Here is a 19,328-nt window from a genome sequence, read left to right on the forward strand (position 1 = left end):
CTTGTGATTCGTCAGATGGAAGCAATAACCTTGAACTTATTTGTCTTCTATGGTCACAGATACAATCCCATGTTTTCATCCACACAAAGGCGATGCAGTAGCATACACAACTTCCCATCAGCCCACTGTCCTTTGCTTGACACTGGTAGGGTAACCCAGCTGAGTCAATTAATGGGGAGTATCACATTCATGGCTGCCATTGCCAAAGTACACCTGAGCAAGGCACAAATCCCCACTCTGTTACAGGGCCCCACTCGACCTCCGGGCCCCTCAGATCCTCTGTGCATTGCCCCAGATAAAATCCCATGGAGTGGTCAAGCATTTTCCATTGTTGCCCAGATTGTCCATTTTATTCTTAACTGCCAGGTCTTCCACTGCTATTGGCTATTTTTAATTATTAATTCTTATACCCTACATTTTTACTTTAGCTTTTGAGTCTTCACGAACATAAATATCAATACATGATTGTTTATATTCTATTTGGCATCATGTCTTTCAATGTACTGTGCTTTTTGTATTTTTTACAATGTATTTATTGTCATTTAATTGATCTAAATGTATTTTTAACTTATATGTACAGCACTTCAAAGTCAAAGTTTGTTGTTTTAAAATGTACAAATTGACTAGACTTGTTCAATAAAATAAATGCCACCCTTATAACAATTTCATAGTTTTTATTTTAGGGGATTAAAATCACAACTTGATGACAAATTCATTAGGAAGAATTAATACAACAAAATGTTACATAATGTAACACAAATAACAGAACTTCCAGGTTTATTTACATAAAAACCTATGCATAATAAACTGTAAATAAGTATATTTACATATGTACTTGCTAATTGTACGATACTTGCTTTTACTTCTCTACACTTCAGAGGGAAATACTGCACACTCCTTGATTCCACTTTATTTATCAGCAGTTGTTAATAGTTACTTATTGCAGAATAAGATGTAACATACAAATCACTGTAGTTGAAACCACAGTAAATGCAGTAGCAAGCCTACAGGTGAAAGGAACACCTACAGCTGCAGCGCATTGATACACTCTGAAATTGAATTCAGAATGAATGCCTTTACCTGTGACACTTAAATGAATTCAAACATGTTATACTGTATATAGTATTTGAAGTCATTTTACATTGTGGTATTACTGCCTTTACCCAAGTACAGTGTTTAAATCCAACTCTAATTAAATGGTGGAATTTGTGTTGAGCCGTGTGCCTTCCACCCAACAGTATGCTGGTTCATTATGATACATCAGATATGTATTCATTTAAATTACCTGGCGTACATACATTTCAAAAACAAACAACTCATGCTCAAGTTTAATACTTCAATTCAGTAAACATCTGATGTCAGGATGATTAATATATGTAGGAGTTACAGAGCATGTCACTATATTGGAAACATAGATAGGGTAAGTTAGTTACTTTAGGAGATGAAGAATAGTTGTAAGTGTAACAGATAAACACAATGCATTTGTGTTTTTTTAAATGTAATACATGAAGTACATAATCCCTGTCAAACTATTTCAGTAAATACAACAGGCATATTACTGTAAAAGCAGAGTTATTTTAGGACTTTTATTGTTAAGCATGCATTGGAACTGGGCCAGCCATCTCTAACAGAAGTGCATCTGTGAACGGTTCAAATCCCCGGATGAGCTTGGAACCCCTGGGAAAAGAAATACTGTGATTAAAGGAGCCCCCTTCCTCTGCAAATGCTACTGAGATGCTCACGAGCAAGACACTTCCCCCTCCACTGCTTAATGTCCAGCAGCAGAGCACTGCACTCTTTACTGTGTGTGTTACCTCTCCACTCTGTGTGAACCAGATCCATGCTGAGACTCTGCAGCGTGTTCAGACAATCTAACATTAATGTATTGAAATGTTTGAACATATTTTAAAAGGTTCACTGACAATGCAGTTTATTTATTAATCTTACTGAGATACGATAATTGCTAGTAAAAGTGTAAAAAAAAAAATAGGACCTTATATTGTACACATTAAAGCATAGTTTCCAATTTTTTTAAGTCTGTCTTAAAACAATAGTCAGGTGCATATGAACATTGAAACAGGTTTTGCTTGCTGTGATCATTCCTTCTGTTTCCTTGTGTCACTTGTTTGGCAATAAATCATATTCTGATTCTAATTCTGATTCTGTTCATATTGGCCAGTAACAGATCCTCTCCTTATTCGCTTTCAATGGAAGTGATGGGAGACAAAACCCTCCTTACATGAAACTAAATGTATTCCAAATTTTATGTGAAGCTTATATTAACCTATCTTTCAATATGCAGAGTACATCATTTTTACATTTGTTGTTTATTCCTTTATTATCTGGATCATTCACACATAGCTTAAACCAAATAAAAGAGACACTTGATGAGATGAAAGCAGTCCCTCGCAGTGTGTTAAAGTTGAGGAAAATGTTTATACATCAGTATTTTCATGAATGATGATGGACGCAATATTTTGATTGCATTATCAGTGTTCTTGGTGCATTTTTGCAGTGACTTCTGCTTTCAATATTGACATTATACACTGCAGTCTATTGTACATTTCATAGCAGACCATTTCACTTGTCATAGGAGGACAGGCACATCTGTTACTAATACTGTTAACAATGACCAGCACCCTGAAACCGAAGCAGCCAAATGCAATTCAGCCATCATTCATTTTATTATTTTCACATGCGCTTTTCCTACTGTGACACTACCAAAAGGACCTCTTTTTTTAAACAACTTGGTAGATGTCCATCGAATCTAATAATATTGCTGTACAATGTCGTACGCTACCAAAATCAATAACTCAAATAAAAGCTGTGAGCGGTGGCAGGTGGCTGAAGGATGTTTTGAGCATTTTCCCTTTGACTGGGCAGCAGTCGTCCAAGTGGAGGAATCTTTTTCTGGCTCCTGCACACTTGGCTGGAGGGAGGAGAGAGGAGGAACAGTCTGCAGCGTTTTAGCACACAATTTCATGATGGTTTCAGAGAAGAGGCCAGCCAAGCATTTCAAGTGGCGGAGCAGAGAGAGGCCAGCATTGTAGAGGAGAGCAGGTAGTGTAATGATCAGGTAGACAAGATGACATCAAGCGTCCTCAGGGATGGCCAGGCACAGAGAACTGACATCCTTCCAGAGAGGAAGAACCACTGAAACAAGACGAGACAAAACCAACAAACAGGAGAGCCATTAGCCCCAGGCAGACTTGTTATGACTGTACAGCAGCAGCAAGTCAGACACTCAGTGCAATACACACACAGGAGACAAAGACATTTAAACAGTATAAAAATAAATAATGAAACATGTCACTGTGCAGAATATCATTGTTAGCTTTTGCATTTCTCAGCATGAGTCAGTAACAGCAGAACAAACATATTAGGAATATTGTGTTTTGCGCAGCATCGGCTGATAATGATGGGAGATAACATTTACGATTCAAATACAGTTCCTTCAACTCCCAAGATTTTGGGGTCTGAAAAAGAAAAAGTGCAATTGTGGGAACTGTAAGATGTGTAAAAATGCACAAGTCACTGGAAAGATACCTTCTTAGGCAAATATATCATCATATATCTGATGGTAAATACAAAAATATGTGAATATATTAATTTATTGTACTATTTTTATTATAAAAGTAATATTCAACATATCTGCGTGGTTCCACTTTTAGTACAAATGATTTATATTTTGTCTAAACTGATAAGAATTTGTAAAAATAGTTCATTTACAAAATGATAATAAATAAGCTAATAGAGTGCAGTGTAGGATAACTCTTATGTTTTATAATATTTTATGATCTTATATTGAAACATGAACCATGGCCATGAGCAGTAAAATAATACCTTCTACATGCTGTTGAGTCAACATGTTGAAATGAATAACAAGTCAGACAATGTACTCAACACTAAACATGGGCTTTTTAAAACTAATCATATGATTTACTTTCCATATAAAGCTATCCTTGATTTTCCAAGTTCAGGAGCTATTCTATTCAAATACATATTATTCATAATATACATATTATAAAATACAAATACACCATTTACACCTGTGTTATTCTCCTGTCATTTCGCCTGTGAGCTAAATCCCAGTGCTTTGGGGCTAATAGTATGTTGTGTTTAGGCACACATCAAAAGAAAAAGGTGGAAGCATATAATGTCACTTTACAGAAATGTTGAATTTTAAAACACCTCTCCCCCCATGCATTGATACAATTGTATAAACTATAGTTGTTATGTTATATACATGGTTTTCTTTTTTTCTATAGCTATGAATAAAAAGATAAAGAGAGGCACTAAATGATACATTTAAGAAGTAGCTAGACTCAAAGCAATAACTTGTAACTTAGCAATAATTGATGTCCCTGATGACAATTAATAATGTCACCTCATAATGGTTCATCTTTGTGTTTTAATGTCTTTTAAGCCATCGTTTAGTTTAATACTAGTCTTTTTCCTTGATACTTGAAGACACTGTTCACACACGCTAACTTAAATCAAAGCTGCGTCTAATACCAGCTCTCCTTTTGGTTTAAAAAAGCCTGTTGTATCTCAGGACAGCACGCTCCTTGTCCTGCATTTCACTCTGAATCAATATATCATGATAAATAATATGTACATACAGTGTTGTTGCTGCGGTTATTATAGGGCATTGGATATTTTGACCTCCCCACCTGCTGTAGTTCCTCTGATGGCCACTAAAGAGATACTGTAAGAATTTAGCAGTATATTTCTCACAAATGATGTGAAGATTTAAGTGTGGATGTTATTATTAGAGGACGCAGCACCATCTGAGTAGGCTACATATTAGCTTTATATTTTGACTTTAACATGAACATTTTACACAGGGTTACTCCTTTAGTTATGACATTAACCATTGACAACTTATATACTAAGGCATACAGTAGTTTTTTTTTTTATTACTTTGTCTTGGGGGTAAATGCACACAGTTTTCATTATAATATGTCTCCTTGAAAATGACTACAGGCTTCTAACTAACTTCCTGTTGCTAAAAAAACAAATGTTCTATACTTCCATAATATTGTAACTCCTTGTTGTGTGTTTGAAGTATAATATTGATCAAGAACTCTGCATTTAACACATTAAAATAATTTTCCAAATACAAATAATCCATTTATTAAGATTTAGTTTTCAGGGTTTTTTTTAATTATTATTATTATTATTTAAAATGGTGAGCAAGAGGGAAAGCAGTTGATGACCACGACCAGAGGAAAATAATAAAAAAAAAATTATAAAGTAAAGACAGCAATCATGTCAATACAAAAATAATGCTGGGATAGTCACAAAAACAGTATTATTTAGCACACAAATGAATAACTATTTATAAATAATATTTATAAATATTATTTATAAATAGTTGCATATGCAAACAGTGCTACAATAAACAGTGCTATAGTGCTATGCGCACACAATATGATGTTGAACTAATTTACAATATACCAAAACTTTATTATATATTTTCTTGTTTATCATTCTATTGTATTTTTATAGTTCTGCAGATAATCTTTGACTCTCAGAGTTTTAACTGTCACTCCCCTTCAGCATGTGGCAGTGGATTTAAGGCAATGGTCATTTTCTATAAAGAAAACAAGTAGAAGTAAAAGTTGAAATATTTTTACACAGTGCAGTAAAAACGGGCTTTGACTTTATATTCTAAATTGCAGCACGTGGTGCGTGCTTGTATCTGTCAGGATCAATACATTCAGAAGTTGAAGTAGTTTTGTGATGTGTTTATGTGGATTCATCTAAATAATGGTAGGCTATCAGGTGGCCTACTGGATAAAAGCATCCCAAAGTGGGGATAAACAGATCGCATTGATATGCAGCTTCTGTTCACATTTCCATTGTTGAGTTGTGAAGCCATTTAAAAAGTTTCTGTCTCCACATACAGCACTCAAAGTGCTTTGAAACTTTGGATTAGAAGATGCATCTCTTGACTGTTAGATGAAAACAAGCTGAATAAATGAATTTCTGGCATAAATGGACAAAAGGAAACACTTGATGCAGATTGCAGCTATTTGCATGCATTTCAGGTGTAAAATCACATTTGATTATTATTATTATTATTATTATTATTATAATTATTATTATTTCTTTTACCACACATGATGATGTGAAAGAGCTTGAATAGAATCCAGCTGAACTATTTCTACAGCATCAAAACTCAAAATTCCTGGCAGAATAAAGGAACTGAACTAAAGAAAGTACATGCAGATTCCTAAAAAACCTTGTAACCCGCCTAAAAAGCCCCAAGGTATGCAAATTATTTTAGAATTGATATAAACCTGCCACAATTACAGCAAGACATGTAACTCTGCTCTGAAGTTGTTGTTTTTTTAGAACAACTGTATGCTTAATCTGCTTTTAGTGTGATGCGAATTTAGCTAACAAATAGAAAACAAATGGCAATAAACTACTAAACAGTTCTGATGTCACTGGAGAGCTTTGACTGCGCTTTGCTGACAAGATAAACAGTTTATGCCTAAATCTATAGCCTAATTCCAGTACTTAAATACAAGTGTGCTTTCTGCACTGAAGTGAACCAATTCTTTATATATACAATTTCAGGACATGTCATCAAACAGGCCTCATCTTATCACAACAAGTGGCTGCCAAGGGCAACTAGTCGCAGTGAAAGATTGGCAGAGACATTTTGTTATATGAGTAACTGGGTGACAAAGCTAGAGTGAGCCGTGGTTGAGTCACAACCATACTCTCTAACAGCTTTGTTTACCTGCCCTCACTGCTGCCACAATTAATGCAACAGAGAAGTGGACAGACCAGGTACCCTTGGAACCTTAGTAATCTGCATTGATCTGCTGCTGTGTTTTTTTAATTATTGTTACAAAAGAGAGCAGCTATGCTAAAATGTTGCCACTCGAAACAATGCAGCGGACAGCGGCACTCACCCAACCCTGAGTACCTCAAATTTCAGGAGGATAAATCTGTTTCAGACCCGCAAAAGTGGAATTTGCTGGCTTGTTTTCTTCAAATCTCAAGCAACAAAAGAATTATTTGTTTACACAGTATTTATTCATCTATTGGATATAAACATTCTTTAAAACTGATCACAGTAATGTTTATCGAAGAAACTGAGAGCTTATTGAGTTCTGTTTTGAAGAAAATAACAGGGTGGAGGTTGACATTATGATATCTTTATATGTCTAATGATGAAAATTGAAATTATGATAAACACAATGACATTTCATAAACACAATGGATGTGCCTCATACCGTAAATTATGTCAGTTTTCTTGAGACAGCTGATCAGTTATGGTCTAATCATTTGTAGAGCAAGAAAAGTGACACCAACAAACTTTCCCCTGTGAAAGAGTATCTGCAGTGCACATCATCAATCAGTGGGTTCTGCACACACTTGAAAAAGTTCCAAATGTAAAAAAAAACAAAAAAACTTTGACTTTACTGCAATCTCACAGCAAGAAGGGGACTGATTTATCTTTGTGCTATTATCTCTTTTAAAAAGAGAAAATAATTGGTTTTCATATTCTATCATGAACAATTTTGTCCTTTGGTGTTCCATGGCCTTGGGTTAGTGGCTTGAGAGCTCAAGGAATTGAACTGTTTCTTTGAGGCAACACAGACAGGAAAAACTCAATTTAACAATTTGCATCCAGTAGTTAAACAGGCTGTGTAATACAGTGAAACTCCAGTAGTTTCCAGTGAATAACTCAATTTGCTGCCTGACATGCAATATGGCCAGTTCTAGGCTTCCTCCATCAGTCAGTGCAGTTCCCAGTGTCTGAGTGTAACCTTAACTGTAAAGTAATCAGGTAAGTGAAGTGCTGCACATCATACAGTGAAGCTTAAAGAACTTCTACACTCTAATCCTATTACAAATTTGAATTATCCACCATTTTCCCCAGCTGTCAGATTATGGTCAGCATCCCATTAAAAAAAAGCCCATATTCTGTTTGTTGGCGCCCTATTAGCATCATTTCGTCCATCAAGCGACATTAATTGTGAATGAATGCAAACTCCTGCAGAAGAATACGGTCTTCAAGAGGCCTGTCGCATACTTTCTCCACTTGGGAGGACCTTTAACCTACTTAGCTGAGGAACCGCACCGTTTCAAGTAGTGCAGCTGAAAGATATGCACCTGCCCGCTTTTTACTCTCACACTGCTCGGAGATTTAAGAGGAGAGAAAGTATTTGATCTAAATGGTACTACACTGACTTACAGGTGTGGGATTTTCTCCACAAATGTCCGCACCAATTCAACCACTGGGCCGATCACGATATAGATGTGGTTTAAATCCTAAAAAGAGTTTGGAGTAAGAAGACAATTCATTTGTGGTGTTGCAAGATTCAGTATCAGTATTATATAGTTTAAAGTCCAAAATGAGGTTTCTTTTCGCGGAATAGTACATAGGCTAATTATATTTCGTGCGTAATAACGTTCCGAAACAAATCTTTCAAAAGCTTAAGGAGAAAACATTTTATAGAGCCACAGACAGTTTGGCATCAATTTACATTTATGTCGCCGGTAGCCTATATCGCTTATTGTTTGATAAAAAATTATAATTGAGGAAATTATGTTCACTTGTTCTGTTGCCAGACATGAAATAATGTATAATGTAAGACTTGGAACACTTCACATAGCTTTGAAGTATTTTTAAATTTTATATATTTATGTTTCTCCTCAAATTTAGAGATCCAATTAGAGTGTTTTAGCGCGGGACATTTTTTAGAAGCACACGACTTTCTAAGTCTACCTCTTTCATAGGAACTAAGAAGCACCATTGTCTTTAGATGAGTGGCTAAAGTATTGATAATAAATCCCTAGAAATCGAATAAGTGCACTGTGGGGCCCAAGACAAAAGAAAAGCATGTACAATGGTCGTGCGTAAATTACGCACGGACATTTTTGCCTGGATTTTAGTTTTATGTCTATCATCTCATCTTTAACGTGGCAAGATGTTTTTATCTACTTGCCGAAAATCATCTAAACTCACATGAGGAGAAAACTGGAAACCTCTTGCATGTTTGGTATTCGTTCAAATCACATTATAGAGAAAAGGTAAAAAAGTTAAACTAGAGGCCTGCGAGAAAAATACCCATGTTTTCTGCACTTTGTGCTCGGCCGGTGCGTGGTTGAGGTTGCAGGTCAGGACCCTGGCCCTTCAGCCATCTCTCAGGGTATTGAACCCGCAACAACGAGATGGAGAAAAGCACTTCAGTAACCAGGCGCCCTGGTCCATCTGCTGAGCTGAGCTGAGGGGGGTGATGGTATCGGAAAAAGGTTGTCTCTATGATGTAAACTACATAAGTGGGTCGTATTTGGTTCTGGTTAACAACACATGCTTCGAAATATTGGATAATATTTTCTAGGTGAAATTATCGAGAAGTTTTAACAATTAAGTAGTAAAAATCGTGTATTTACAGGTAAAAGCAACACAGTAACAACGCAAAGTAACACGCCGTCCCGTGCGTAATTCTGAGAATAAAATGTGGGAATAAAATTGTCCACGCCATGCAGCCACCAGGGTTCCACTTATTCTCTTTAGGGCGGCAAGGGTCAGTGTAGGCTAATTCAAATAATATATTGTATGATATTTTGTCAGCGTGTATCGCAAACAGCAACCCGCTTTATTCAATAATTATAAACATAACCAGCTGCAAAAAGGTTTGACAGTTTAAATTATTTTCTCTATAAATGTGTCAGATTTATTAACAAACCTTTGCCGGGCCTTCTTCACAGCTCCTTGGCGCGTCCGTTTATCCCGCTCCCACTGACTGCCTTGGCCACATCATATTCACTGGATGTAAAAAAAAAAAGTTAACTCAGATTGACAACTATATTAATGTTGACAATAAGCTCCCATAAGCGTTGCATGCAGCCAACCAGCTCCAGATTTTTATGGGATCCTAATGTGGAGGGTCTGTGGACCAGGGTCCTGCTCTCTGACTCAGTAATCCACAAGGTTGAGAGGTTTGCCTCATTTACATAATGTTAGAGGTCTGGGCCGAGGCCTACCTTTCTTTTCGCCCTGAAAAGACACCATGCTGCCGCAGCTAATAGAATGATAGAGGCGCACAGAAGTCTGGACAAGTACAGGAATATTTGCAGGTATGAAATATTTCTTAATTTTAAGAAAGGATTGGTTTTCTTAACATTGATACTCTGATAGGAATAGGACTTCTTTTTTTTTTTACTGAGAACAATTGGTTTACACCTGTTCGGATTTTATTTTCTACTTGTGTGTCTTTCTGACAACTCCAGCTGACTTTAGAATACGCACGCATTGTTAGGTTTACCTCGACAACAATATAGTCCAACCACTTCAAATTAAATCCGCTGCGGAATCTGAGGGGGGAAATTAGTTTCTACTGAAATATACACAAGAACAATGATTTATTACAACCAGGCTATCGAGTTAACCGGAGATTGGTGTTCTTGATATGTCGCTATAATTGATGGCTGACCATGTCACGTCTTCAATTGCTCAATTAGGGTAGGTAGCTACTTGCTGCCATGCCATGCTAAATTACATTAGTGGCTTCATGGAGACGAGTGTTTCCTTCCTCCAATAAAGGAACACATTTCACGTCTGGAAAATAACCCCAACACCTGCTCCTGCTGTTAGCTGCTGTTGTCTGCTGTAAGGTGTTAACATAAAAATATCATCAGTATTATGATTATCAGCGTTATACGAGCAGCATAATAGCTACCCCTCTCATTTAGGGGATGTTGAGCTATGGGCTTAATAATGCGTTATAGATCCATAAAGGACACATGTTATGTTGTAATGGGAAGCTACATTAACTGGTGTTAATTATTGCAATTTGTAGTAGCTCTTTTCTCTTTTGACCCCCCCAGTTGTGTCTCTCTTCCCCTGATTCTTCCCCTGGCGCCAGTCAGTTTGCTTAGAGATTACAACGTCAGGTCAAGACTGCAAAGTGTCATTAGCGCATGGTGACCAGACGTCAGGGTTTGAGGATTACAATATTGTCTCCAAATTGCATTAAGTCGAATGAAGACTTGTATACAATTGTGACTAAATTATTTCAACTAACAGGAGGAATTGGTTTCAGGAAAACTGCATCTGCATGTTCGGTTTAGACAAATATAATCTATAAATCCTGTGCATTATACCCCGTGCATGATCCTGAATGTTAGGTGGTAATATACTCACAGGTTGGATCCCTATTGCCGCTCCCTTTCAGCATTGTGTCATATTGAGATCATTTGGACTTGTCCCTTTCTGGTGGGGCAAAAGCAAAATGATGCTTAAGAAGCATAAATGGGCCGGTCATACAACTTCATTGTGGCTCTTTGATGATACTCTGTGGCCCTTATGTCTGTGCAAAGTGCTCTCAAAGTTTCTAGAAAGAGTGGAATTCCCTACTGACGCAAAATAGTCATATGTGGTCAGATCAGCTGATGTGCAGAACACAATGGGTTATGGGTTATACCTGTAGGCTATATAATTGCCAGAAAGGACAGAATCATACATATGTGGCGTCGTTTTATTCATGTACACAAACTTATATATGAAGCAAAGTAAAAACGTGTAATTTCATGATTTTTTCCCCCCTAAAATGTCAATGACTATTGTTTTCTGGTTTGGGAGTTTTGCTCCGCCCCCTGTGTTTGTCGTAAACCTAGCTCCTGGCTCCAATAAACCCGGGCTAAGAGCGCCCTGGGCTCGCCTCCTTCTCCAAGGCGATCAATAGGATCTCAGGCGCTCTACAAGCACTCTCTTACGTAGACATCCACCAAGGAGAGAGCCGATACAACAACACGGTTGATCTGCTCAAACACAAAAATCTACCTGCTTTCTGAATCATGTCGTTGAGCCCAAAGCACACTACGCCTTTTTCAGTGACAGATATTTTGAGTCCAATCGAGGAGACCTACAAGAAGTTCAGTATGGACGGCGCAGGGAACCTAACCTCTCCACTGGGAGCCTACCGACAGCCTCAGGTGTCTCAGACCGGGATGCAACAGCACTCTATGGGCCATAACGCCACCGTGGCCACCACTTACCACATGCCGCACACCGTCTCCCAGTTCTCCCACAGCGCAATGGGGGGATACTGCAATGGAAGCATTGGCAACATGGGAGACCTCCCGTCGTACCAGGAAAGCATGCGGAATAGTGCAGCAGCAACAGGGTGGTACAGCGCCAACCCGGATCCAAGATACTCCACAAGTAAGTTCTTTACTCTATTTATATACACTTTTCTCATTTTATTTCATCGTAAATGAAGAAAAAAAAACATTGACTTGACATTTCAGGAATGAGAGAGGAAAAAAGCACAAGACTAAATATGTATCACTGTTTAATAATATAAGATATATGTTTGGAGGCTAACGACAACAAGTTCATGCAAATGGTGTACACTATTTTAAGACATCTTTAATTTAAAAAGATTATTTATGACGGTTAAACTGAAAAGGAGATCATTCTTTCAAGTCTGGCTCGACTTTTTTTCTTTGGCATTAGCAAATATTTAAAGCAAGATCTAGATATTAATTATTATTATTATTATTATTATTATTATTATTATTATTATTATTATTATTATTATCACATTTTGTTGGTTTTTTTTTAGCTAATGCTTTCCTGCTTCAATAATTATCGCATATAACAGCCAATAATTATTATATATTATAATTACAGACTACTTCAGGCGAAACAGTGTTCTCCTCTTCTGTTTATTGAATGCCCGTATATGTATGTATATTTTTAAGTTTCTAGATTCATGGGACCTTCCACAGGTATGAACATGAGCGGCATGGGGAGTCTCTCAGGAATGGCGGACGCCACCAAGTCCATGCCAGTTCTCCACGCTGCGCCCAGGAGGAAACGGCGCGTCCTGTTCTCGCAGGCTCAGGTCTACGAGTTGGAGAGGAGGTTTAAGCAGCAGAAATACCTGTCGGCGCCTGAGAGGGAGCATCTGGCCAGCATGATCCACCTGACGCCGACCCAGGTGAAAATCTGGTTTCAGAACCACCGGTACAAGATGAAGCGCCAGGCCAAGGACAAGGCTTCGCAGCAGCTGCAGCAGCAGGACGGTAACCTGTGCCAACAGCAGGCGCAGTCCCCGAGGCGTGTGGCCGTGCCAGTTCTGGTGAAGGACGGTAAACCGTGCCAGAACGGCTCCAACACGCCAACGCAGAACCAGCAACAGGTACAACAGAGCCAACAACAAAACCAACAACAGAACGGACCCGGAGTTGTGCTCGCATCTCCGACCAGCAGCCTCAGCCAGCATCAAAGCCAGCAGCAGGTGAACGCTTTGGAGCTCGAGGAGATGTCGCCTAGCCCCCCCTCACTGCACAGCCAGCTCAACATGGCCCAGATAGACACATCTGCTGTAGATTACACCAGCAACATGGTCAGCTCAAACCTCCTCTACGGCAGAACGTGGTAGGACTAAATACAGTACTGTCACTTTCAACTTTATATATATATATATATATATATATATATATATATATATATATATATATATATATATATATATATATATATATATATATATGAAGGCTGAAAACGGGGGCCCTTTTGTGTTGGAGGGGACAAGGCGCACAGAAGCGCACCAGCTGATCAGGGCACATTTTCTTGACATCTCTGAGAGGGGAGTCTATTTTTGAACATTACAGAAATGGCTGCCCTTGAAAGCAATTACCCTATGTCGTTTCTGGACCTTTTGTAATCCATGTTTTGGACCTTCCTCATGATGTTTTTAACGTAGTCTATGTTGTTGAAACAAAAAGGAATGCTGCTTCACTTGAGTTCGGACTTGGGGGTGAAGGTGGGATCAGGTCTGAAGTACACTAAGCCACCACTCCTTATTTACGGTGATAACCTGGTATTTTATCATATTAATATTGTAAACTAATGTATTCATTTAGACGTATTAAATGAAAGTAGGGACTTGTATATTTGGCTAACACACACGAATGCGTTTAACTGTATAATAATCGTTATTGCGTCCACTTTTATCTTTTCTTTATTATTTTGTAAGTTAAAAAAAAGGAACAAATGCGTGATGGCTGCTGTATATGTTTCAAAACCAAGTGAACGTTAACAATAAATAACTTGAAGTGTGAGAGCTATTCCTGAAGAAGTATTTTTTTTTTTAAAGGGATCTGTTTTGGAGTGCATTTTCATTATGTTGTGATTGAGACCAAATTGAGCAGGAAAGCAAGGTCGATGAGCGAGCCAGCATTGTTCAGGTGACATTTTGGAGGGCTGCCTTTCATGGAGGCTGTCTACTGGAGTCTAAGACCGGGAAATTACCCTTTTAAAACAAAATCCCAACACTCCCCAGCAAGTTTAATAGTGACCTTAATTTATGCACTGATATATTAATATTATTCCTTTTTTTAACAAACTCCACAAACATATTGATCTTACTGTGTTTATTAGGCCCAGACCTTCGTTTTGCCGCAATGTAATTGGTCAATTTTATTATAAATGCGAGCTTCCATAAAATACACAATGACGAATATATTATCTAAATAAGTGGAGTACATGCTTTGCATTATTATGATGCTGCATTAATGTTAATTACACTGTAATCATAGGGCATATCATTATTATTATTATTATTATTATTATTATTATTATTATTAGCCTATGCGCAGTCGTTATTTTTTCATGTATCAAAATAAAGGTTTTCTAACGTCCCTTACAAAAATCAAATTATAAAAACATGCTCCTTCATTTAACTTTATATTATTTGATTTAAATTCCTCGCTTTTTACTTAAAGTAAGTTTGAGCGTGAGGCTGGATGTGAGTCAGTTACTATTGTTTTGATTGTATCATTGATAAAATGAGAACATGCTACTGTTATCTAAATTAATTGCAATATGTCTCATTTTTCAAAAAAAGGTTTTAGAAGTTCAGAAGTTAAATCTCCTTTATTTAATATAAAATATATCACCATAATTACAAAAATCTAAATATTGTTAAAAAACAAAAACAAAGTTTAGACAAATACCGCAAGTGTTTATGTTTATAGTGCTATTATGATTTAAAATAACAGTAATATCCACATTATTTTCTGATGCTTTGAAAGGCACTGTAAGCAATTGTTCATATAATAATAGTTTTTTAATTCTCACACACACACACACACACACACACACACACACAAGCCTCATTCTGATCAATCTCTTTAGAAGATGAATGATTTGTGCAAACAAACTCCAAAGTGTTTAAGGTCATCACTTAGCGTCAGTGTCGGTTCCCCTTTGCTTCTGTCCTCCAAAACCTTTTTTTTTACACCATGCAGTGGCTGATTATAGGATCTAACATTTCATTTCCTGTGGTCATTTAAACACATTTGGAAATTACTTCTCAATCCCCTTGCTGATGACACCCTGTGATGATGATGATGATGATGATGGCTATCAGTGTGTCTCAATGGAGACCTTGGAGAGCCCCTATTTCCAACCCCTTCACATACCTGGCAGCTGTATGTATATGTGCTATCATCCCTACACTCGAAGGAAGCATCAGAGCCAATATGCACCTGACATTTGGAATTGAGCACGACAACTCCATCAGAAGGGAGTTTGATAAGAGCATTAAAAAGAGAAATGCATTCCACAATATACACTTTGATACTGCAAGGTGTTCCTGATAGATTTTGTCTCTAAATTGAGGGCATGAATGAGCTGTCAACAAAGATTTTGATGGTGTGCCACATGAAATAAAAGTGGAGGTGAAGCCATTCTTTTCTCTTTTCAATAGCCGTAGTTATGGCGCACTAATAGGCTATGCTTGGTAATCACTGGCCATTGTGCCCGTTGCTTCTCTCGGTTTATTGGGGGGTAGCGCTCTTTGTAAAGACATATGAGACAGTCTGGGCACTGTAATTGGTGCTGGCATCATCATATCTGTCTGGAAAGTTTTTAAAGGCTGCAGCCACTACTGTGTAGTGTTACTTCCATGCAGAACATCCACACCCACAAACATGTGCACATGCATACATACAAATAGATGTGCACGCATACACAGCTCTCATTCACATTAAGCAACCAAATAAGTTATACAAAAACCGCATCTCATAAGACAAAGCAGATATTTCCATAAGAGCTGGGAGGAGTCTGTCACTACCTCAATGCCGTGTATACTGTTAGCATACAGCATTAAGCAGAGGAAAATCTGTTTCATTGATGTACATCATTTTTTAGACTCTTCTTCTCAGGTAATTGCAGATTGCACTGCATAACGTGAATGCTGAAAGAAGCCTTGTTTCAGACTCTGCATTCAATCCCCTCCAACTCCCTTCCTCCCCATTATTCTACTTAATATGTCAGAAGGTCTGATTGCAGAGAAACCTTTTCAAGTCCTATTGATGTGTTCCTCAATTGACCATGACGACCTAACAACCTAGAGAGCGCTAATTGGCAAGGGCTCAACATTATTGGCTGCATAGTTTACACAGAAACATAGGCCAAACATATAATCCTCATCATACATTTTGTTTTGCCAGTATACAACAGGAGAAGGAATTGTTTTGTGTTCTGGGTCTTAACTAAAAAAGCAATTAAAACAGAAAGCTAAAAGCAGTCTGGCCTTGTTTCTGAGTGGAATATAGTGGATGAGTAAGATTTTTCCTGAAGACACAGGTAGAAGTAATAATGTGTCTCCACTCTACAGAGGATTTCAAATGATTTGTGGTATTTTGTATCATGACATACATCAATATATATGGTAGATAGACATTCTGAATAGATTTCAAATCAGTAGTTATATAGAAAGTTTACTCCCACAAATTCCACCACCTCCTCTCTCCTTCCTTCCCCAGAAATAGTCCCCAAATCTTGCCCCATGTGAAATGATTAGGAGAGGCGAGGTCTGCTTTTCATGTCACTGTGCGAATGAATGCATTGAATTGGCAAGTTCTGAGAGACACAGAGCGAGATTTTAATTAGTGTATTGCCCTCGCATTCTGCCAAGGAGAGACAATCTTTCTCTTTTCTATGACAAACCTGTGCCTACTGGATTTGTTTGGTTTCCAAAGAATGAGTCACTGCAAGTCTTTGCCCCAGAAAGCAAAAAGTTCCCTAATTCTAGTAATTTTCCAATTGAAAAAATAGCCTGCAAAAAATAATCTTCCTACAGAGTGAAAAAAAACATTTCAAGAAGGTCATAGGACTCTGAAAGCAATTCTCACTCTAATAGATTTCCATGAAATTAAATACATGAAACCACATTTTTACCGTTGCCTTTGGTTTGACGATAACATAAACTCAATGCACATGCACAAGCACATGCACATGCACACACTCAATTATATGCTATTCCAGGACTTGCACTGGCTAATTCCATTGCTTACTATGAATACTATTTTAGCAATATGAGGCATTGCAGGGCCAAAGCAACCTTTTGAAGACTATTCACAAATGTCTGTGGGGAGTTAGGTGTGTGTGTGTGTGTGTTTGTGTGTGTGTTGTGGGAGGGGGGCAGCATCCCTTATTAGAAAACCATGTCACATTCTCTCCTGCGCCGACTGGACTCGCTGCGCTGCCAGTAATCCCCCCTCCAAGTCTCTCTATGCATGTTATTCAATTCGCTTATAAGTAGTTAGAGAAACTGTTTTCAGTTGCCACTAATAACTACTGACCTCCAGTGACACAGGCCAACAATAGGTTTGTCAGGCCTGAAACGCACAACCAAAGAAGCTGATTAGGAACTCAAGAGGTTTGAAGCAAGAATCAATGGCTGCTCTGTCCTGCCACGGTGCTTCCAGCATGGCACTGATGATTGTGGGACCTCTATTAGTTATGCCTCATTAAATCCCACAAACTCTTCTTTAAGAAAATTAGTTTAGGCAATTCTAAAATTCTATTACGGCCATGGAGTCCCTACTGAGGTGCCACTGTGTTTAGACTCCAAGACAGGAGAGGCTGGAGAAAGACCTGCTTTACTGTGTAGAGATGTGTGTGGGTGCCTGTGACATTAAACACATTACTCTCAATCCATTTGTATCCTCTTTCCTTCCTTAAACATCACTACATTTTGAGCCCAAAATAAAACACCCACACACATTTGGAACTCTAAATTCTTCGTCTAATTCTGCCTATCCTTCTTGTGTTATTGACAAAATATGAAATGCATCAGCAGACACAATGCGATGCAATACATCAGTGTCTCACAGGATATGTTGGTCTCATGTAGATGTTTTGTCATTTTACACTTACATTACAGAGAACTGCAATTGGCCACAGCCTCTGTAGAGAAAGCATTTCAAGTACAAATTTCACTGACTATATAGCTATGTGTTGTGAAACTATGGTGACACACTATTAAGGAATTTAGTATATTGTTATTATTGCCAGGATTAAAATAAATAAATAAATGCTTTTATACAAAACATCTGCAAAATTTTGATCAGCATGAAAATGTTTTCTAAAATGTGTGTCATTCCATGGAGTTAAATCTGTCCTTAGATGTTTATTATCCAAAACAATTAAAGTAAAATGGGAGAATTAGTTAACGGCTGACTGTAAACATCAGTAACTAATTTCTTTCATGACATGAAGTCAAAGCTCAATATGTATCCATTTGTAAGCCATTCAAAATCCTCCTGTACTCATCTGTTTGGCTGTTATATCTCCAGGGCCACACATGACATACTCCATCCTTGGAATGGGTTTGATCTGCCCATAATGACAATAGAAAGATCCAGCGAGCATAAAAGACATTTAATCGTCACCTCTAAATATGTAGAGTTGATGATGATGAAAATGAGTAATAAACAGGGGGTTGTATTCAGAAATAGGAAAAAGACACATTTGCAGGCCAAAAGAGTTCATCTCTCTCCTTCACTACGCTCCTCTTTACTTTTGAACCAGCAAGCCGTTTTCTCCCAGCTCACCGTTGCCACAGTAATGGCCAGCTGCCAGTCTGCGGATTACTGGTTAATAGGGCCAGCACTGAAGAGCAGTTCAATGAAGGTAGGCAATGGATAAGATCAGTGTGTGTTGGCTAGGGCAGAGTTATATATGTCTGTGTGCCTGTAAGTGTGTGTTACTTTGTTTTATGTCTTTTCATTGTTTTATTTCTTTTAATGGAAACAATCTCACCATGTTGTCAATGTATTTAGATGCACACAGTCATGCATTTTAATTTGACATAAGTAGGCATGCATGCTGCAAACACATAACACACAAACAAACACAAAAGAGAGTCAGAAATTGTACAAGTAAAAAAATGCTCTGGAAAATTCAAGGACGCTTTAAACATGCTTGTAAAAAAAAAAGCAAAACAAAGCTCTCAGAACTAGTTAATGGGGGGCAATGATCCAACAGCAAACAGCCAACA

General features: G+C 37.8%; 2 protein-coding genes and 1 long non-coding RNA gene across 4 annotated transcripts in view; 2 read left to right on the plus strand and 1 right to left on the minus strand.

Annotated features, from left to right (window-relative positions):
* nkx2.2a (NK2 homeobox 2a) overlaps window positions 1-503 on the plus strand; it is a 15,764-nt gene extending 15,261 nt beyond the window's left edge. Inside the window, exon 3 of the mRNA XM_039785003.1 lies at window positions 1-503. This exon is cut by the window's left edge and continues 563 nt beyond it. The gene's annotated coding sequence lies outside the window, so the exon portion shown is untranslated.
* A 185-nt stretch (window positions 504-688) lies between these two features.
* Window positions 689-11,277, minus strand: LOC120548836. The gene is made up of 3 exons (XR_005637286.1): window positions 11,174-11,277; window positions 9,717-9,796; window positions 689-3,153 (listed from the first exon to the last, which is right to left on the minus strand). It is a non-coding gene; the product is annotated as an uncharacterized LOC120548836 (long non-coding RNA).
* nkx2.4a (NK2 homeobox 4a) lies at window positions 10,059-13,429 on the plus strand. Of its 2 annotated transcripts, none has more exons than XM_039785343.1 (3): window positions 10,059-10,107; window positions 11,647-12,193; window positions 12,736-13,429. In XM_039785343.1, exons 2-3 carry the CDS (start codon window positions 11,827-11,829, stop codon window positions 13,416-13,418), a joined length of 1,050 nt encoding a protein of 349 aa, XP_039641277.1. In that variant the 5' UTR covers window positions 10,059-10,107; window positions 11,647-11,826; the 3' UTR covers window positions 13,419-13,429. The 2 variants fall into 2 exon arrangements, with proteins under 2 accessions (XP_039641277.1, XP_039641278.1); XM_039785344.1 differs by having other exon boundaries at window positions 12,763-13,429.
* Window positions 13,430-19,328: the final 5,899 nt, after the last annotated feature.

Source organism: Perca fluviatilis, chromosome 20 (assembly GCF_010015445.1).
Source record: "Perca fluviatilis chromosome 20, GENO_Pfluv_1.0, whole genome shotgun sequence".
NCBI classification, from domain to species: domain Eukaryota; kingdom Metazoa; phylum Chordata; class Actinopteri; order Perciformes; family Percidae; genus Perca; species Perca fluviatilis.

Excerpts from the sequence above, each read along its gene's own strand:
- nkx2.4a (XM_039785343.1), top strand. The coding sequence starts at position 11,827 with ATGTCGTTGAGCCCAAAGCACACTACGCCTTTTTCAGTGACAGATATT. Across the intron at positions 12,194-12,735 it reads GGATCCAAGATACTCCACAA|TTTCTAGATTCATGGGACCT; the intron begins GTAAGTTCTTTA and ends TATATTTTTAAG.